General features: G+C 31.7%; 2 protein-coding genes across 2 annotated transcripts; both read left to right on the forward strand.

The window, feature by feature from the left end:
- The first annotated feature begins 7,548 nt into the window (after positions 1–7,548).
- On the forward strand, positions 7,549–16,702 carry LOC112679808 (vigilin-like). Its single transcript, XM_025549728.1, has 14 exons — positions 7,549–7,694; positions 9,287–9,439; positions 10,450–10,660; positions 12,186–12,401; positions 13,217–13,399; positions 13,951–14,104; positions 14,179–14,357; positions 14,430–14,561; positions 14,629–14,775; positions 15,046–15,201; positions 15,273–15,620; positions 15,857–16,075; positions 16,242–16,460; positions 16,526–16,702. Exons 1-14 carry the CDS (start codon positions 7,549–7,551, stop codon positions 16,628–16,630), a joined length of 2,568 nt encoding a protein of 855 aa, XP_025405513.1. The 3' UTR covers positions 16,631–16,702.
- Positions 16,703–20,205: 3,503 nt separating this feature from the next.
- On the forward strand, positions 20,206–23,034 carry LOC112679809. The gene is made up of 2 exons (XM_025549729.1): positions 20,206–20,685; positions 22,387–23,034. The coding sequence occupies exons 1-2, from the start codon at positions 20,206–20,208 to the stop codon at positions 23,032–23,034; spliced, it is 1,128 nt and encodes a 375-aa protein (XP_025405514.1).
- The last annotated feature ends 526 nt before the right edge of the window (positions 23,035–23,560 follow it).

Here is a 23,560-nt window from a genome sequence, read left to right on the forward strand (position 1 = left end):
TGTGTCATCTACGAGATGCGAATAATTCGTGTTAATTATAAATGAGTAATAAAAAAATCGAAAAAATCGAACGTTACACTTTGCACAGGGTCAGCTACGGAAGGCCATCCATCAAAATCCGTTCAACAGCTCAGATTCGGCACTAAATTCAGACATATCCAGCCATCCAGTACGGAAGCTCTGCTCGTATCGGTCATAATTTTAACTTCGTTGATTTTTCCAAGCGAAAAAATAAATCACCAGCAATATTGTCTAAAGGTGTTCTTAATAAGTATTATTCATCGAACTTGTCCCAATTCTAACACTTTTTAATTCAACATTGTCGTGGCACTGTCCAGTAACCGGCGGCACGCTACACGGTTATTATATTTCTGAAAGCTTCCACGCGGATTGATTAGATCCTTGGAATTGTGATGATACGTTCAAACTATCAACGACAGAGAGTCGAAATTCATCGTTTTCCAGTGATTCCTATGTATCATACGGCACTGAGTGTTCGATGAATTTTGTACGTTTCAGATGTTCGTCGTTTCTCATAAAATGATTTATTGCACATAGGTCTCTGAAAAAGCGCTTTAATAATTGATTTTCGCACGAATATGATATCATATACGAATATTTGCGACAAATATGAAGCACTAGTAGTTTTACTTTGAATCGATCTATTCCTTGTTATTTTCTACTCAAGTTCGATTGCTAGATGTTTATAAATTCACAATTAAGTAAGTATATTAAAATATACTTTCAATATCCCATTTTTATAATTTAACTGAAGTGTCCCTATTTCCCGTAGAGTCAGATAAAGCTCACTCTACTTTATGCACATTATTGAAATAAAATTTAGTGACTTTAGATTTTGTTTGAAACGAGGTATATGTTGGTTTTACCGTAAAATGTTTTTTTTTTATTAATTTCTTTAAGTTTGTCAACCAGATTTCAGTCCTTAGGATTCTTCCTTCAATCATAGACAAGAGAGATTTCGTTTAATTGATGCATTGAAATGGTAATTTTTAAGATTTCTCAACGGTTTATCAAATATTTAAGAAAAATCTAATAAAAATATACAAAAAACGATAACATTCACTGGATATCGATTTTCGACAAACAAAATAGATATATTCCCCATTAAAATGTATTAAATACAAACTGTAGGAACTTCAAATGTAAACTGAATGCTAATTTCACTATTCTCTAGACCAACGTCTCATCAATAATATCGTTCATCAGTGGCGGATCCAGGATTTTCTATTTTTGGGGAAGGGGGGTTTGAAAAATGTTATTGAGACATTTTTTATAACATTGCAGTCAGTGATTGATAATGCATTTAGATAATACGTGTAGTAAGTAGTAATATATATTAATTTAAATCTAAGACTATTAATTTCTTGTATGAATAAAAATACAAATTACCTGTATACTTTAAGAAAAAATAAAAATATATTTTTCTTAATCCGTAAAATTATTGATTTTTAATACATGTTTTTCCTGATTCGGGAGGGGAGGGTAACCCTCCCATGGATCCGCCATTGTCGTTCATCATCTCGTTTTTTTTCGGAGACCACAATGATCAATGATCGATTTACGAGTTCGCGAATCGCTCGGCGTGATAACAGGTAGTTTTCGTTTGGAAGTTATAAAACATTAAAAATTTCCGTTTTCAATGTATTCACGGTCGGTTTATTTTATTACTCAGTAATATCGATCGTCTTATACTCATGTACGACAAGGGTTAACATATATATATATATATTTACAAGTGTGAGCAACGTAATGTTAACTGTACAGACTGGTAGATGAGTAATTACATATTTGCCCCCCCCTCCTCATAGTAAATTTCCAAGTTACGATTATCGCGTCCGAACGTGTCCCCCGGGTGGAGTTAATCGGCGACGGCGCGCAGGGTTACAATAGCAACGTTCGATCGGTCGGAAAGATGTTTACAATAAACGTGTTTATTGTTCGGTCCGCGACGGTCTTCCAGAGAGGTAAATGCGTGCGAGCAACGTAATAATTATTGTAATTATCGTACCGAACACTACCGAACGGAACGCGGTTAGCACGGCGGTGACGCCGGGCACACGAAACGCGCGTTCATGACGCAACGTATTGCGCGTCGTCCTCGTTCGTGATCAACGCAATAGCACAGTGTTGATCGAACGATGACAAAATTGCGATCGCGACGGTAACGGAACGTTTAAACGTACGGACAACGACGCGTTCGCGTCCCATATCGTTATCAATCGTCTTCGGGAATCAGATACAGGAAAAATTAATAGATAATTAAAACCGCTCGTCGACAAAAAACACTCCCACGGATACACTTCGTCTCCCTTCGGAACCGATACGGTCGCCAACTCTCCGTTCTCCTTTTCGATCATATTTTCACTCCCACGATTGTCTTGTAATGACGTACGAGATTTATTTTCCTTTCTAAGGAACTATATTCTCCGCCGTGTTTGCTCTGCAACACGCTTACGTCCCGGAAAATATGTAACAGTCGCTCGCGTTCCTAGCTGTTAAAAATAATAATCGCGTTGTTTCTAAATTCGTACGTACAACGGGACGCCGAACGGTTGGTTTGGTTCGCGTTTGCAAAAAAAACAATACGTATTATTACGCAGCGGATACACCTACTGGCCCCGATTGTTGTCCAATTATGAAACAGTTGTCGCGTTATCGATTTGCATTTAAATCGGCCACTAAATTAACGTACACTGCCCGGCAAATCAACTCGCTTTCGTCGATTCGTTTTCTGTGTTGCGGTGCACGGATTTCGGACTTCTCAGAACCGAAACATTACTTCGTCGTTCGCGGGGAAAATTTTATTTCACGTGAGAACACCCTGGTAACGAAAAATCAAAGGTTAATAATTTACCCGTAATGATTTATTGTCTTATAAACATCTAATAGAAAATATGTGTTCCACGTTTTACGATGAACCCACGAATCTACGTAGCATGGAAACGTGTCGTGACAAAGAAACGTAATATTTATTATTGAATACGCTATAATTTTCGGTAAATATTTTTGTTTGAATAAGAACATTTTTTTCTAATCGACATATGCGTTATACTTGAACGAAATTGTTACTAATGATGTACCTAATCGTTAATCATTGGTCTGTAAAATTCGATTCATATAGTTAATCTAAACAAGTAACACAAATTAAGTCTTAAGACTGCCGATTCCATACGCGTGGATCTTCTGCTAGTACAAAACATCAGTGAAATGTAGGTCCTTAATAACAATTCTGTTACCTTTTCACAACAGTTATATTCATCGTTTTTCAACTGTGCCCCTTCTAAATAGATTAATTTCGTCTTGTTAATTAATTACGTCATAGGTCGTGCAATCCTATTCTACGTATACATAATTTAATTTAACTGCTAACCCGAAGCACTTATACCACGAGACGCTGCGTCTCGTAGGTATTATATAAAATTGCGCAGAAGTATAAAAGTTACTTTTAACTACCTGTGTTTTCGCTGATGCAATGTTTCAAGATTTTTTACAATGGGCGATAGCGTTCTACGACTGGTCTTAGAAGTGGTTACAATTAAAGTCGGGACGTTGTGATGGAGACTTCAGATACCATAAATGTCCTTCTCTGGAGAGAAGGTTGACGGTTCGGGAAAAATATTTTGTTTTTTTTTTTATTTTTACAAGAACAGCAGACAAAGAAAACAACATACCTAAATGTTTTACCTTATTGTTAACAAGCGTCAACAGCCATATACAGCCTTTACCGTGCGCACGTACGGTCGTTTTCGAACTGTAAGTCGGAGTACAAGTATTGTTATTATTCCCAAAATCAACGCACTACGTGGGAAATTCTAATTGCTTCGGGACAATTCTTCTAGCTGTTCAATATTTCACTAATTTCCCATTGTTAGAATATCTTGGTATTTTAGCACAAACGTTTGATGGTACACAACAATTATTGATTTTAAGTGGACCGAATGAATAGGTAAACAATAATTTAACTAATCGAGATTATAGATAAATAGATTGAACGCGTATGTAATTGTATTGTAGTAAACATACGTACGAGTATATCAGAACGATACAAAAATGACTTATTAAATATTTTCATGAAACATAATGTACAATATATAGAGTAGTATATTTTACCGATGGAAATATATCCATTAATATTAATTAGTTGACTTATTTCATTATTTTTATTTTTTGTGTAATTTTATTATAGGGTGTTGTACATGAAAAACGTACTCGTAATATCAAATTAGTACGTTCATCCCATGAATTTTTTATTTCTATAAAATTACGGAATACCAATTTTAAAAAATAATTTGTAATACGAACATATCAAGTACTTCAATTAATATATTAATATTATTAGGTATAGTGATTTATTTAAATGGTCATTGTAAGTTCTGAAAAGAAAGAAAGCCATTACGGATAGCTATAATATAAATGGATACTGCAATAAATTAGAATAATTTAGATAACCTTTTCAAAAACAAGCTTTATGAGTCATACATACACTGACGTTCTTTCGTCATTGCGATATTATAAGAAATTGCAGAAGCCATACAAATATGTAAATGTTCCCACCAATGTGACCAGGAAGAGATAATAGTAGGTATCTAATTTATGTTAATTTATGGCAATAGTCATTATACCTATCATGTTTATTCCTTTTTGGAACTCACTTTAGCTATTAGTATGATATGATCAATGATTGGATTTTCAATTGCTATAGGTACTATAAAATGTACAGAGTAATTTGTTTCATTAAATGGATGTTTTGCATTTTTATAGAAATAAAATATTCATTAATAAGTTAAAGGATGAAAAATTTATCAATGTAGAAAAATAATAATGTCTCTAATAATTATTATAAAGGTTATTTCAATATATCAGCTATTGCAGTCAAGTTACATTGATTTACCTTGTTTTTTACTATATAATTAAAAAAAGGTAAAATGTTTAAGCGTAATATTTTAAATAACCAAAAAAATAATACAGAAAACAATTTAAACTTGAAAATTATTTCAGAATCGTAAACCAAATATTTCTTGGTCCTATTTTTGCAATACAAATAAACCCTTATCAATAGCTTTAGAAATAAAAAAAAATATTTTATCTCATAATCTATTACAAAGTTTGCATCGATTTAGGTTTCCCTTATCAATTCTTCTATTTCTTCTTCCAACTTTTTGGGGTCGGCCATCCTTGCCATAAGCCTCTACACGTTTCAATTTTCTACATTCCCTACGTAACATCAACGGCCCTCGTATAATTCTCATATATATATATATATATATATATATTTCTCATTCCTCGTATAATTCTCATTATCTTGTGTCCATCCATCTCTTTTTTGTTCTTTCTGTTCCTCTTTTTCCTTCAACGTTAATTGAAGGGCAATAATCCAAAAGGTGGTATTGCCAAAAATCAAAATGTTTACAAACTAAGAAAATCTATATTGCATATTATGACATGTATTTACACTTTCAATAGGCTTATTAAAATGTAAAAGTTGAAAAAATAACGATTGGCGGTGTCAAAATAAATCTATTTAGAGATTAAAACATGGTTTATATCCTTTTAAAAAGTGTTAACAGGTCAAAATGAGGTATTTCCGGCAATATTTATGATAGTTAATGATAATATGAATTTACTATTTTTGGTATATTTGCTGTTTTTGTCGCGCAAACAGTATTGATAAGACTAAATGGTGAAAGATGCTAAGATTTGCAGATTACATAGTGGTAATAACAGATAATGAAGGAAATCTACAGAGTATCTTAGAAACAACGAAATTAACAAAGCAAACCAAAGCAAAAACTAAAGTCTTTGTTTGTAGCCGTAACGATGGAACCCAAACTCTAATAAAACTAGATAGCTTACACACTAGAGCAAGTGAATAAATACAGATACTTGGGAAGTAAGGTATTTGAAGACGGCCGTAGTAATAGGGAGATCAAAAGCAGAATAAACCGCCGTAGTACCAAGGAGATCAAAACCAGAATAAATTAGGCGAAATGTGCATTTCAGAACAAGACAAATATGTTAATACCGAGAAATATTGACGTAAAAGTAAGGAAAAATCTATTAAAGGCTTTTGTTTGAACCGTAGCACTATATGGAAGTATGATACGTGGGCCATTGGTAAAACAGAAGAAAAAATGACTCCTAGCGTTGGAGACATGGTGTTACAGATGGCTGCTTAGAATAAGCTGGACCGAACACATATCACAAATGAAGAAGTTTATTGAAGTACCGGGAAAACAAGATGCTGTCTGAAAACCTTAAAAACAAGAAGAACCAATTTAATTGGACACATATTGCGTCATAACTGTCTACTTAGCAGTATAATAGTAGGTGTCATTGAGGGAAATAACAGCAGAGGGTGACCGCTACTGGATCACATTAGTCAAACAGTAAGAGATATGGACTGCAGATATTATTGCGAATTAAAAAGAAAAGCGGAAAAGCGTCAATAATGGAAAATTGCTGTTAACAAGCCTTTGGGCTAACCAAAAAAAAAAAAAAATGAATAGCTTTAAATACTGTTTTGAAGCCACTAAGTAAAAATGTATCAATTTTATCAAAATTAATATTATCAACATAATTTTAATGTGGTATACAACCAGATGTAACGATATTTCATTTTATTTCGTAATTTTTCCGTTTCCATTAATATGTAGTATAAACATCGAAAATGTATTTGTTTTAAAATCCACGAAAAAACAATATGTTAACGGAACTTTCGATGCACATAAGCTACATGGAAGTTTATTCAACAAGTAAATAATACATACATCTATATCATCTTTGTAACATCTAAATTATATGATACGAGGTGTGGAAATTTAATAACGAGAATTTATTTCTAGCTCGTATAAAGTGGTGCATATTACTTGCGTCCCAAATTTTTGGTATAAATACATATAGATAAATTTATATAGGTATATTATAAGTAAGTTGCGTCCCTACTAGAAATTCCGACAACGGGTCATAACCTACTTATGTCTAAGTAAAATTTTTTTAATAACCTAGTTGTGTCTCGATAATCGATAGCAAAAATATCGAATGTATATTATTTATCATTTGTTATAAGTATATGTATATTGGGTAAAATAAAAAAAAAACATCGTTGTAAAATAATTTTTTAGCATAAAATTCAAAATATTAATAAAAATAATATGTTGGTATGAAATAAATTAAAAGTATAAATGGTTAGGTTAGGTATAAAATTAAAAATTCTTCTAATCGGTCTACTCAGTGCCTGAAGTCTAATAAAATCTAACAAGTTGTGATAAACGAGTGTAATACACGTATACTAAGCTGATACAAATACTTGCTGACATAATATTAGATAATGTAAATTTGATTATTTATCGGTAGATATCACACTTTTTTAGTAAACATATCGATGGTTATGCCAGACGACTTGCATCTCGATATACCATGCAATTTCATTTTCAGCAATTGTAACATCCCCAATATTTGGGCTCTAGTTTTGCCCATGGTCGAATTTATTATCAGTTCAATATACAGTTTTTTAGGACGTAAGTAGCCATGCAGCCATATAAAGAGCACGATCAATCGGAATTACCGTCAAAAAATAAAAATTTCCATGTTGGACTGGTCGAAATATTGGCATTTATTGAAGATATTTGCTTTTCTGCTGGAGAAAAAATGTTTAGTGCGATATTCGATCCTGGGCAATAAAAATATACCATTGGTATAGTAATATGACGAAACGGCCGCACGCCCGATAATAATTTACAGTGTACTCAAACACGACCGGACTATAGGAATTAAATGCGACCCCTATAATATGCCGTCTGGGTACCGGCACCAGTAAATTAAACTCGAACATGTGTACCAAGTTGTAATTGACATGGGATGTATTTAAAGTACCCGTAAACCACCTCTCCTTGATATTATCCTGCTCTAACCCCGGAGACTTAATAGTGACGGGTAGCTGCAGTTCATTTGAACTGGTGATACAGACATAACTAGACCTTATAGTTAGGGGAGGAAGATCCAGGTTTCATATTTTTATAGTTATAGGAAATTAAGTGGAGATCTCTGCTCTCTCCCCCAGTTATCATTATTCGTTATCATCATTTTGTACACTAATGTAACAATAATAAAATCCATACTTTTATTCCACTGAGCAACGAATATTTTTGTATTCATTTTTACGTAATTAGTACTACAGGGTATGATACATCACATAAAATAATATAATATAAATTTTTTTTTTTCCAAAAAGTTTTTAACTAAAAATAAAACGATAATTTATGTATATTTATTTTTAAAAATGTAGCTATCGTAGATGGGGCTAGGATTTATAACAGGGCGTGCTAAAATTAAAGTTTGGGACATAGATCCCTTTTAGCCCCCCTTATTACGCCTATGACTGAAAGAACTAATTACATTTCTAAGTTTTGCGAGGTACATTTTCTCTTCTAAACAAGTTCTATTTATATTTCTAGAGCGTGCGCAATCAGTCAAACTCATGGTTATCGTATCATCAAACCTCGGAGACTTCGGTATTTCTATTTATTTCACTTTTATATCCTGTCATTTTTCTTATCTCTAGAACACTTGTACCCGCACCCTGCCCGAGCATTTATATCGAATATTTACACTATATCTTGAATATATGTCCACATTCTATGTCAGGAATACTACCGGTTTTTCAAATTATTACAGAGTCGAAAATGGCATTTTGTATTTCGCTCCGAATCATTCCGTACTACACACCACATTATGCCGGTACGGTTATTCGAAACCGCAATATCGTATGCAATAACGTTATTTTTGAGACGATTTCGATGACGACAATAAGAACGGGAATGAAATTCTGGTACTTCAACTACGATAGAATGATAACATCGGATGTGAGCGTGAGATTTTTAAATCGACCATTTTTTATGGTTAGGTATTAAAATAATAAAAAAATACGGTTAAATAGACAATGTAATCTTTGCAAATTATGTATGTGCGCGTGCATACGTGTTTTATATATTCGCGTGCCGATGTGAAAAACACTATTGATATTAAATTAGATTTAAATACAGGTCGTACGGACATGTACGTCACGGCATTGTTCGAACCTCAACGATTGAAATGCAATTGCAAATAATTAATTTTTAAGCAAATTTGCACGACGCATTGACATTGATACAGTTTTACTATGTTTGTCGTAAACGGAATGACGAGAAAACTATACAAATGCAGGAATAACAACGTAAAAAACTTCAGCTTCGATTAAACATTCAATTGTTTTATTATTTTATCGTAGTTTCAATGACCTGGCAAGCGAAGATATTACCCTTGCAGGACGCTCATATAAGCAACCGCTATGGTTTTGTGCAGGATTTCTACCAGAAAGAGAAATCACAATTATAGGAAAAAATGAAAATTTCGTTATCATAGTTAGTGCATTAAGGGAGAGGTAAATTTACGAATTTCCCAACAGTTTTTTTAATAATTACGAAAACCCATCGAAGAATTAAAAAATAATAAGCGACAATATTTATGGAATACAGGGTTTTGATAACATTACATTTTTGTTTTATCGTAACCCAAAAAATAATAATTGCCGATATAATTTTCCAAAAATATAGCCTTTTTTTTTTAAGCTATAAATATATGTTATGTTTCAACATTTCAAGCTTTCGTGATTATTTCGTTGAAGATAAAATAACTATGGTAAATTCTGGAAAAATAGCCTTAAAAACATAATAAAAATTTTTTCTTACATATCTTCCAACTAATAAATAGGAGTAGAACAATTGAGCGTGGTTTAACATTAAATGTTGAAAAAACTCACCAAGAATCACAAAAATTCGCTACATTTTTCTATTTAAAAAGCTTAAAAAAATGTTATAATTAAAAGTTGAAATTTAGATACAAGATTTTCATAAGATTTTTTAACTCAGTAAAACAAAAACAAATATGCCGGAAAGCCACAAAATAGTTTTATAAACTTAAGAAAATTATGTATTGACGGAATTGGACATTTTAATAAATATCAGTTATATTTATACGATATTAGTTATTATGTTGTTATTTTATAATATATATTATTCGCAACAACTCAAAACTAAAACTGAGTGCTTACGATAGCATTTTCATGGTATTTAATAATTTCTTAATATTTAAATACATTTATGATTTTTATATGAACATTTTATTTTTTCAATCGATTATCGTTTGATAATACAGACTTAAATAAAACTTCATTATTAGTAGTTATTAAATTATATTTTGCATATTTGTAACTATTGGAGATTTAGTTTGTTAGTTGTTTAAACTTATAGAAGAACAATTAGTTGATTTATATCACGTATCAAATCACTTTCTGAAACATAATTCTGGTTGAACATTGATTTCGAATTCGAATGAATTAAATTTTTTTATTCATTCGCATTTTGATTATAAAGATTATAGATTTTGTTTTAGAAAAGTAATTCAGTACCTGTTCAGAGCAACAATTATAATGATGAAGAATATGTCAATGGTGTCTGGCCAACTGAGTTCAGGAGATTCTAAGAATAATGGCAACAGCTACGATCTCGTATTTCCAGCTTTGCCAGTTTCGAAGACATCGGTCACAATCGGGACTATACCATTTAAAAAACGGAGTAATATTATATCTTCAACGGTGAACGAAGTAATTTATCATGCCACTTTAATAGTGATTATTAAGTATTAGAACGATCAGTCTGATATTGACTTGTAACACGGTTGCATGTCAGAGCGATTATAATTTTCCCGTTCTGTTACCGCAATTTTAGTTAAGTTACTTTATTAGTTTATTCAAGTTAAATTAGTTAGTTCAGTTCACGGTATTATATTTATGCGACTTCACTTTCATGATGGATTACATACCCTCTCCGCTTACTACCAAACCCAAACGGTTGCTGCTATCATAGCCTAATTCTCCTATCCATACGGAGAAAAAACTAAACCGTTAGTTTCGCCTAATCGTTTCGCTGTCTTTTCGAGCGAAATGGACAAAGAAATCAAACTCGACACTTTTTGTGACGTTCATAATATAACCAAAGAATCATTGTTTACCATCATTATAAAAACATCAGTTCAATATATATATATATATATATCATATTGCCATATGCTTCCGCTGTTCTTCGTTGAAATTAATCCAAATACAAATGATAAAAAAATTCTTAATGAATCATCAATGTTGCACACATTAAGTCACATTGGGTAAGTCGAATTACCCAATATGATTTAGTAATAATAATAGACTTAGTGATTTAGACACCTAGTGACACCTTAGTGTCTAAAATGACTTAGCTATGGTCACAATGTTAACTATTACCATCACCATACCGGAAATGATGATGACCCTTCATCTTTCACGCTGTGTTAAATATGAAGAAAATCACTCCTCAAACAGTTACATCAAAGAGAAAGACAGATCAACCCAGTGCGACTTTTGAGCGGGTGATCATACTTCTAACTATAAAGGTTGTCATAAACATAAATTACTTCTTAAACGTCGCAAAACAACCCACTTGTTATCATAAAAATAAAAATATTGTACTCACGTCTCTTTTTATCAAACCTCTTTCCAAAGCTTCTTGCGCCTCCATCACTGGTTCTAATAATATCCTATTACCTAATAGGCCTATGGACGATTTACCGTTTTCCCAATTTATCTCAGGTCTTTTGGCATTAATAAATCTAATATTTTCCCTTCTTTTATTATTACAGCTCTTCTACGCAATCATCTTACTCCTAAACCCAAATTCTTTTCTACCTTATTCATTTAAATGATCACGTCTTTAACCACTTAATATGATATCCATTACTTGTAAATTTTAATTGGCTAATCAAAATTAATTCTTTTTTATAATTATCTCAAATTATTATATTTTACTAATATTATTTTATGATAATGATTATTGTATATTAATGTTAAAATGCATACTTAGTTATTTTACTCATATGATTTAATTGTTGAGCTATAATAACTTTGTGTTAAAAGTTAAATGAAAAATAAAAAATAACATAAAATTATAGAATGATAATTTACATATTAAAGAACATCATTATTATGATTTTAAATAACATTTTTCTGTATGAATAGTAATAGATCAGAAAGTTTTTTTGATTTATATCTAGACTATAAATAAAATAATATCTTAGTTTTTATTTTGTAAAATTTGTAGATAATTACAATACCTGCCCAAGACCAAAATTGGGGCAGGAATAGTCAATTAGAGCAAGAAAAATGTAAGGAAATATACATAAAAATTGGGAAAGAACATAATGTAGGAATGGAGATTTTTACTTCAAAAACCATGGACCTGACATTACTAATCAGCGGCAATAGAATTAATGTTGAACGAGCAAAACAAAAGATTATCGCAAGCAACCAAACTCAAGTAAATAAGTTTTAATTAAGTTGGAATTAATAAGATAAACTGATAAAAATAATATTTATTATATATACTATATTGTTGTATACAAATTATGAATTATTTATTATTATAATTATTATTATTTTTTCAATATTATAATACATAAATGTGCATAATCGTTTCATTCAAAACCGCAAAATCCGAATACTGTACTCTCGTCTCATTAACTTCCCAAAGTTTCTTTCGCCTCCGTTGTCGATTCCAATAATATCCCATTACCTAATAGCCACACTAGTGATATGTCATTGGCTAAATTTATTTCTGTACTTTCCTCATTAATTAATCCTCTAATTACGCTTCTTACAGCTGTTCTAAACAAACAACTTATTCCACAGTCCATTCTCTATTACCTCATTAACAATATTACAATAATTTTAATTTTTGTATATGCAATCTATATCTGTTCATTCTAATTGTTTTCGATCCATTATATATTATTGTACTATGTTTACCTAACCTATTAATATTGTACCTGTTCGGTATTATTTGTTATTTTAATTTTTTATTGGATTGTATTTATCATAATCTATATTCTATTATCTGTACTAACCATATTGTGTTTATATACAATTATGCTCACTTAAATTCTATTTAAATTGTATATTGTAATTGTTGAACTGTAATAGTAATATACTGAAAGTTCTAAAAAAAAAAAAACTGTGCATAATAATGTAAAATGTTTAATAAATCGTTTGTTATTTTATAGTTTTTTTACAGATAAATAAATAAAAAAATATTTTTTTTTTTAGCAATTTTAACTATTAACATTAACATTTCAGATTAAAACTACTGCTACACAGTTTCCGAAAGAACATCGAAGTAAGTTATTGGGCAAACAAGGCCTTAATCTTAAATGTATTGAAAAACGTACAGGAGCACGTATTCAAATACCGTGTATGAATTATTCATCTGACATAATTTATATTACTGGAACAAAGGATGCCACGAAAAAAGTAGTTGAAGTATGTATCAAAAATATGTTTTAATGATTCGAAATTTACGTTTAACATATTTAAGTAAATTAATTTTCGAAAAGAATGGCTGGATTGAATAGGTGGAGAAAAATTGACGAAACAGATAATGTCTATTTTTAAAGTGATTAATTGTGACCATAGTTAGTTTATTTAGTTATTTTTTTTTTGTATTTTTTTATTTTTTGTTAGTTTATTTATTTTATTAATTAAATTAAAATTAAATATTTTAATAAATATTTGAAAATTTCATGATTTCTAAATTAAAATGTCGATAATTTTTATTATACCTTTATAGTAAAAAATAAAGTATAAAATAATAATGAGGATTTTAATATTGAATTTTGATATAACTCAATACAAATTCAATTAATTTTTAATTTTAATATTATAGGTTTAACATTTTTTAAAAGATTTCTGATATGTTTTTTTATTTTAGAAAAAAATTTACAAGTATTATGTATTAACGAAATCGGGTATTTTAACAAATTTCTATCAAATAGCTTCTATCGTAATTTTGTAAAGATTAAAATTTTTGTTAGGAATTAGAGGAAATTATATTTAAGTTGAAAAATAAAATTGAAAAAGAAATAAAGATTGATCAACGTCACCATGGAGCGATAATTGGAGTTAAGGGTGAAAAAGTTCGAGAGCTTCAGAAAATATTAAATGTTCAAATTATATTCCCCGGTCTAGGTAATTAATAGTATTAATATGTTTGTTTTTTGTATTTTGTCTGTTAATAAATAATATTTGGTTCGATATTTTAGTCGAGGCTAGAAATAATTTAGTTAAAATACGAGGTTTCAACGATGATGTAAATAAAGCATTTAAATCATTAGCTGAATTAGCCGAAGTATTGGATGAAACCAACTATGCGTTGGAAATTCCTATTTTTAAACAATTTCACAAACTTAGTGCTGGAAAAAGAGCAGTATTTATTAAAAAGGTAATTATTATTTATTAACTTTTGTGATTTGACCTTTAGAAATATTGCTATTTATATAATTTACTATTCTAGATTAGAGAAGAGACAGATACGAGAATTTTTTTACCACGTGAAGGAGACAATAGTAATGTTATTAAAGTCATGGGAAATAAAAGAAAAGTTTTAATCGCTTATGATATGATTAAAGAAGTACAAAATGAAATAGTTAGTTTTATATAAAGATTATTTATTTTTCAATTTTATTATTAATTTATGAATCATGTATTTTTAGGGAGACATAATAACAAAGGAAATGGTGTTGGGAAATGTTAAAGTTAGAAATGTCATTGTAAATCTTGGGAATAAATTCATTCAATCTATAAAAGAAGATTGTGGTGATAATGTGATATTGAATTTACCAACTGTTAAAGGAGATAATGTAAGAATATACTTATTTATTAAACTTATGAATTAAAATGACAATTTAACCAATTGTATAAGTTATTATATGCGTGATATACGCTCAGGCATCGATTAGAACCTGGCTTCTGGTAGTTTCTCTCTTTGAGCAGGGGACGATTGTCTCAAGAGAAAAAACTGCTTCCCCTCACCTAATACAATAAGTACATTTTCAAGAAAATTTCCCAAATGCTAAAATCTATTAAAAAAATAGTAAACAGTTATTTTAAAGCTAACATTGAATTCATAGACTATAGTTATCAAAGGACCCGAAGATGATGTTAAAAATGTTATTATACAAATTCAGACAATGGTTGATGAAGTTCATAAATATGTGTTTGATTTGAAAGTAAATCCGAAGTTTCACAAATATTTAATTGGAACAAACGGAGTCAATGTTAAAAAGGTATATGTTGTTGAAATAATTTAGTATAAGAATACAATGTGTTAATTTATGATTTTATACTTGTATTCCAGATCAGATATTTGACGAACACAAGAATAATTTTCCCGCTTGAAACTGATTCCACTAATGAAAATATAACTATTGTTGGTAAAAAGAAGAATGTTAATAAAGCAAAAGCAAAATTTGAAGTTATGATAACCGATATTGGTAATGTCATCGAAGAACATGTAGAAATCAATGAAAAGAATCATGTCACTTTAGTGGTCAATCAAAAAGAATGTTTACACAAATTGGAAAAAGAATGTGATGTTAAAAAAGAATTTCCTAAACTTGGTGCTGGAGATAGAGTTGTGATCAGTGATAGAAAAGCAGATGTTGCTCTTGCTAAACAAAGACTTTTAGACCATGCTAAAGTTTTGGTATGTATAATTCAATACAAATGCACGTGTATTAAACTAACCTAACTATTTCTTATTGAAATTTCATTGAGGTTATATTTACTTAATTGTTCATAGTTTTCTTTACAACAATGAACTATTGATATATAAGTCATATAAAATGAAATAACTTAAGATAAAACAATTAAAATAATCATTGATGTACCTAAATACAGCTAAATAAGTTAACCATATAATCATTAACAATTTTGATTTAGGAAAATACTATTCGAACTGCAGTAAATGTTGATCCAAAGTATCATAATTACTTTGTTGCAAGACGTGGTGAAATTATCAATCGCATTATTAATGAGTGCAATGGAGTGTGTATAACATTTCCGAAAATAGCTTCTAGTAATAGTGCTGTCATCATAAAAGGTGATAAAATAAATGTTGAAGAGGCGAAACGTAAGATTGAAGAAATTGTTAAAGACTTGGTTAGTATTTACTAAACAAATTCATAAAAAAAACCTGTGCTTGACAGTTATTACATAAAAAATAATTGAACATTAATTACCTTTTAATTTATTTAAATAATAGATATACGAGAATCATAATACAATAATAATAATTATAATCTCGTAATACATTAAAATGTTATAGAAAAACATAATTGAAGTCACTATGAATGTTTCTCCAAAGTATCATCATCATTTTGTTGCCCACCACGCTGAAGTAATAAACCAGATAAGTGGGAAACATAATGGAGTTACTGTTAAATTTCCACAAGTTAATTCAAATTCTTGTAAAGTTTTGATTAAAGGCCACAAGGATTATGTTAAAAATGTCATAAATGAAATCGATAATATTATTATTAACTTGGTATATTGAATACTACCACTTATTGTTTTATTGTTAAATTATTAATAAATAATCGTGTTACACAGCGGCGTAGCAGTGGTGCAGTAGATGCAACGCACCGAGGCCTTCGTGATTTGGGGCCCTCAATTCAAAAAAAAACTGATATGAATAAAAATAGAAGTTCGCGTTAACTACAACCAATTGTTTGTTTTGATTTTTTGTAAAAATAAATTATGAAAACATTTTTTTTTTTTCAAAATCTCATCAGCGTCTTTTATTGTTAGATTAGTCAAAATAGTTGAACTAATACATTGAAATGTAATTATAATGAAATAAAATAAAATATAAATTTATATAAAATATTAAATACGATAAACTTATTATAAAAATTACTATATTAACAAATTTATTGTTAATTGTTGATTATGTTTTTTTAGTATTTTGGGTTTGACCCCCTCCATTTTTTAAAATCATGGCTACGCTAGTGAAAGTAATATTCTTTATTACATAAAGTGAACTGAACTATAGTCATAAATATTTTTATTCCATATTAATTGATGTAAAAAAATTGAGGAGGATTATTAAAGTGTTCTAACTGTGTTTTTTAAATGACTTTAAATACTTGGAATACATTGGGAATTTGTTAATCAAACTGACCTGCTATTTTACTTTTATTATATCTGGTTTATCTGTAAAAATAATAATCACAGCCATGAATGATTATTATAATTTCAATATTCTACAAAATATGACGTGTTCCAATCATTAATTTTACAAAATCATAGATAATGTTTAGTAATAGGTAATAGTGATCTGTAAAAATATTTATAAATACAACTGCATCATGTTGCTAAAGCAAAAACTTCAAATATTGTTAATAAAGGACATCAGTTAACCAAATTAGTTGTATTTTAAAATCTGTGATAGGTACTGTATGTTTTAATTTTAAACTAATATGTTAAAAATGTTTATGTTGTGAAAAATAAAGTATTTGTTTTTTTTCCGCTTAATTATATTTAATTTTAATGTCTCTTAATTAATTTAAATTTTACTTATTGAAGAAATAGTATGAATAGTAAGCAGCAAGTATTTAATATTTTTTTGCCGACCGAAAACATGGTGGATGCATAATAAGATCACTTCCGCCAGATTTCATCATTCTCGATGGTAAATTCGATGAGTAGTTTATCAAGTTAGTATAGAAGTCTGTGTATTAAAGTCATAGGCACGCGCACGGAGCGAGCCCCGGCTTGACCGGAATTTTTTTGGAGGCATAGTAAAATTCAAACCAACCATAGTAAAATATCTGTAAATATTTTAACACGTTCGTGGAAATCAATTAATTTTAATTATATAATTTGATTTTAAAGAATTAAAAGTTTTACTTTTAACTTCAAAAATACATGTCTAAAGACTAGCAACATAATACTTGATTCTATGTATAGATATAAATACTACATTGTTTTTAATTTGCAACAGAATCTACTATGTTGAAGCGTGAGAAAAAAATTAGGAGCACTGTCTAAGTATTGGGGCTCGACCGGAAGTTGAAGTCTGCGCACGCCTATGATTAAACCGTCTTGTACCCGTAAACACCCATCATAATAACTCGTATGATAGCCCAATCAACGGACTCGGTCTTCTCGTTCAATTTATTACTGTTATTATTTTATTGATATTGAATTGTATCGGAATTTCTTGATCTAACTCGGACGACGCATAATGGACGTACCACTATAGGGCTATAAATAATATTCCGTTCCGTAGGCCGTGACTCAATATATTGCACGCATTGTCCGGACTTCGATTTCCATTCGATTAGTATTATGTTTGCAGACTGCAGGTCCTCGACCCATGAGGGGCTTCGTCTGTTGCGCACATCTTTACAGATTACATTTACATATTGTTTTTTGCGTGTTTGGTTACATAAAATGCGTAGGTGTCGTCCATACTTTTGTATTCAAACGTTATGATTTTAATCTTTTGGCGATCTTCCGTGAATACAAATTAACATGAACAATAATTATTATTACAATGGTGAGATCAATAAACGAAAACACGGGTAAACGTTCACACTGCATAACAACTGATTTGAATATTACGTTGATAAGTTAACCACTTACCGCGATAATCTGTTCTACGCGTCATCCGATAAAACGGTTTTTCTCGTAAAAATGTTGAATTATACAACGATACATTTTAACAATCTAATCGGTTATTATTTTTTTCATACAATATTTGGCAAAAAGACCGTCACGGTGCGTCATACATATCAGCTGAATCGTTGTTAACCGTCTTCATGTTTTTCGAACTCAGTGGATTTGTCCAAACGCCACCTTTTTTCTTTCGCCAGTACGATTGGTAACCGTTTTACATATTTACTTTGTTCAAACCGCAACCGGTCAGATGTTATAATGGACGAGGCACTAATGAGCGGAGTAAATGATGGAAATGATTTCGACTCCGAGCAAAGTGTTAATATAGTATTTCGGATCAGGAGCGTATTTAGACTTACTTTTAGGGGGGGGGGGGGATTGAAATGTTTTCTTTAATTTAGGCTCAAAATTTACAAGTAAAATTTTTGGTAATATTAATATCAGGTGAATCCTTAATATTTATGGTTTTTTTTTTTTTTTAATCTAATGCTGGATCCACTTAGAATGGTCTATTGTGTAGTTCTTTTTTAACACCTATCTGTGTTTTAAAAGTTTCGCTTGTGTTTTACCTAATTTTTCACTAAGTATGGACTGGATCTTCAATCAAAATAATATATATTATTTATCGTTATGGGACATATAACGTTATAAGTAATTGAGCGTTTAACGTTATAAATAATTTAAACGTTATTCAATTCAAGCGTTTAAACAATATACAAATTTAAACGTTTTTAAATGTAGTAATACTATAAGATAAATCATAATTTTTGTTTCTTAATAAAATACCCATTACTTACATAATAATTGTCGGGGGGGGATTGCCCCCAACGCCCCCCCCCTCAAATACGCCACTGTTTCGGATAAACGGTGATATATGTTTTGATTTACCGTCACGCTATTATAAAACTCTACTAAAAGTTTCACATCCCTCCCCATGAAGTGATAATTACGGTTATAGCGAAAACTATTGTCATACAGGAGTGGACTGGCCAGGGAGGCAAAGGGGCTATCGCATCTTGGGTCCTCGCTAGTGTCATATTAATTACCCGTATATAAATATTAAATTATAATAATAAAACATCAATCATTTACTATTAGAAGAATATCCGAATTTAGATGAATTGGGCACAATTATCTAAAAATATTTATAACATTAAAATGTAATAATAATAGGTCTAACTCCACCGGGTCCCTCGATACCCAGTCCAACCATATTGCCATATTAGTATTGTTATAAGAAAACATTTAGTCAGACATTCAATCTTCAGTCGTCTCTGAGTGCAATATACCATCGGATTCACTACAGGTAAAATTGTATGCCCATAACCCTGTCTCTTTTAGGAAATGTTGATGATCAGGCAGTTTCCACGACGACGTGCGTATTGCGGCTGTTACGGACGTCGCTGTTTTTGAGCAAACGGACGTAATACGGTCTGAAATTATTTGAAACAAAACCAAAAATACAGTCACTACACGAAGCACGTTCGTACGTACGTATACGCGTACACAATACACAACAAAATATTTACGCCGCACCAGTGTAAGCGGCAATCAAAAATCGTGGGATAAACTGCAGTAGTCGAACACGTTGAAAACTCGTCGAACGAAGTATGATCAATAACGATTGCGACGAGGAAGTGTTCCTGTTGCCGCTGAAGAAAAAGGATCAAAAGGACAGGCGGTGCGTTACGTGGAAATACGAGAGCACGAAAGGGTGCGACTGCGGGTGTCCGCCGGGATCGGATGCGGAGGAGCCACGCGATGCCGGATGTCGGTTCTCGGACCCGCGCAGAATCGGCGGCCGGTTCGAGGACTCGGACGAATGGAAAAAGACCAAGTGCACGGCGGCGGGTCTTTTCCGCACGCTGGGTCGGTACTATGATGAGACGTGGTTCCCGACCGTGATCAACGAGTGGTCTGACCTGTACTATCGGTGCAACTATAGTGGCAACTACTGGAAATACAGGGACCAATGGCTGGCCGGCGACAAGGAAGTCCGTCTGGAGGTGTGGGCCGAGATCCTCAGGTATCGTAACAAGTACGATAAACGCCGTCAGGAGCGGTGCACTGAAGACGAGGACGCCGCAAAGGTTCGTACATCAATCCCGAAAGGCCGACGCTAAAGGCTTTGTAGTGGGCCTATTCAGACCACAGGGATACCATCTAAGTATCTAAAATGCATGTTCCCGTAGTGATTTAAAAAAATCTTAAAAAGTCCCGTTTTCTTTTTTGGAAAATTCCGCTTGTTCTGAAAATATTTAATACGCTTAAGCGTTTGAATTAATTTTCATTTATCAAGATTAATAATTAGTTATCTCATTATACTTTTTTCTTAATCTTGCACAGCCATTCTCGCTGAGCAATTCAAATCTAACTCTTAGTCGATGGATACTTGAAATATGTACCCGGTCAAACAGGATCGTCTAAAACAACCACAGCCTTAGCTTGTTCGTATAGGAAGAATTTATTAAACGCCCACAATAACATGGGTTATAGCAAATATTATTGCCATACTAAATAAAAGACATTTAAATTTATGACTTATTACTTGAATTATTTGTGTAACTCAATTTCAAAATTCAAAAGAATTTACAAAAATAATTTAAACAGTTAAATAAATAATCCTAACAACTTCAATACATTTTTAAAAACAACAACATGATAGTGATTAAAATCATTAAAAAGTCGATCCTTAGTCTTATGATAGGGGTGGCAAAAATATTTTGACGCTACAAGCCAAAAATTATCTATTTTTCTTTTCTTCGAACGGGTCATTCTTCTTCTTCTTGGGTTAATCGGCCGCTAGGACCATCCCGTCTCAGAACCAATTCTCCAGCCATCTCTATTCATCGCCAAATCCTTCTAGTTTGCTCCGCCTCCTAAGTCTTCTACATCCCTCTTAACTATATCTTCCCATATCAATTTTGGTCTTCCCAAGGGCCTTTTTCCTACTGGATTCTGTTCCAACACCATTCTTAGTAGAGAGTTCTGGCTTCGTATTGCATGTCCTGCCCAACGCAACCTTCTTTTCTTGATCGTCTCTGCTATGTTATTTTCATTAAAATAAAAATCGAACGGGTTATTAGTTATTATGAAAAAAAAATATACCTGTGTGTATTATAAGTAGATATTTATATAAAAATGTAATACTTAAATAAATACATACAGGTAATTACATTATTTTGGTAATTATTCATCATATGTATGTGGTTTCTTTTGTTTAATTGCCAATTCGTTGATATATGGTTTATAACTAACATCCTTTAATAAAGTGCATGTAGCACCATTTTTTAGTTAGTTATGAATAGTATACCAATAAAGCAACATGTAATTATTATGGTCCAATTGTTTACGACTTCTGTAGTTCTTATCGAAAAGTCAAACGTAGTTTTTCTAGCTAAAAATATGTTTTGGTAAAATATATATAGTTGTTACAAATCAAAACCATTATTTTCTCATATGGGTATTTGTTTTTAATAGCTTTATAATTAATTTAAATTTACCTACTAGAAATAATAAGTTTTGAAGAATTAGTACAACCGATTTCTTTAAAATTAAAAATATTTTGAAAATTCAAATTTACATTAAATTGCTTTGGAGTAGATATCAGTTATATGAATTGATTTAAAAAAAAAAAATAATAATAACACGTACCTATAGGTAATTATTATTATAATTTCAAGCGCATCGAGGTCGGCATTTTTTAAGTTGGTATAAGATACCGTAAGTGTATAATAACTCCAGTGACGGTAACAGATAACATTTTATTTACCGATAGTGTTATTTGTAAGATCGAGGAAATATGCGGATCCGTGGACGAGGCCAACGATGTGATCGACCTGAAGAAATTGAGCGCGCAAGATCTGAACTACAACGAACTGGACGAGCCGAGCGCGGCGGAAAGAGCGAAGGCGGAAACGGAAGCGGCCGAAATAGCGATGGCCGACCCGGACGACGATCCCGACTGGGTGGAAATGCGGCGCCGGATGCGGGGATCGTTCGCGGCGCTCAACCGGGCCCGGTGCGAGGTGAACAACGAGATGTTGCGTCACGTTATGGTCGAACTGTGCAACTATTGGTCGAGGGTGCCGAAAATCCAGGACGAAATCGAACCGCTCCTGGAGAACAACATTTTGCGTGAGATCCAAAACTTCCGGTTCAAACTGTTCGACGTAGCCGCGGTAATCGACCCGGACAGCTTGCCACCGAACGCTGACCGATGTCGGCCGGGGTCGGAAACGGAAGAATGTTGCGAGCAAGCACCGCCACCGGAGCAACCGCGTCCACCGCCGTGTCCACCCGCGGCCAAAGCGAAGCAAAGGCCAAAGTCGGCGACAGCTTGCGCCCGTAAGCCGAACACCAATAAGTTGACCGAGGCCCGAGCCCGTCAAACCGCCGCCAGGTTACGGGACCGTGAAAATCCAACCGGCCGAAATTAAAAAAAAAAAAAAAAAAAAAAAAAGGAAATAGTCATCATCATTACACGAGTTTTTAACTGAACGATAGTGTTCAACAATTATATAAAAATGTATTTTACCGCAAACACTAGTACTGAAATGATTTGGCAGTTTATACACGTATGGCAATTTTATGTCTTGTTTCACATCGTTTTTACTAATCAACGGTGGAAACAAGTCCGTAAGTGTTTTCCGGTTAAAATTGTTGCTGAACACTGTGATAACGTTTTGTCATTTAACATTTTTATAATACACGCATGTATGTGGTAAAACAAATTACTCACGGAAAATCTAACGAATAACTGAACTAACAAAAAGGAAAATAACTAAACCGCAGTTTTGTGCTTTAGTTAGCTTTCATTTTATTCAAAATATTTTTTACCCGCTACGTTTTGGTGATAATTTCACTAAAATCGTAGTGTTCATTTATTTATCAATTTTTTTGATAATTATTCAATAAATATCCGATCAACAATTACGTATATTTCGGAAAAACTATATTTTAATT

Source organism: Sipha flava, unplaced genomic scaffold, assembly GCF_003268045.1.
Source record: "Sipha flava isolate LNK unplaced genomic scaffold, YSA_version1 168_pilon_pilon, whole genome shotgun sequence".
Taxonomy (NCBI): Eukaryota; Metazoa; Arthropoda; class Insecta; order Hemiptera; family Aphididae; genus Sipha; species Sipha flava.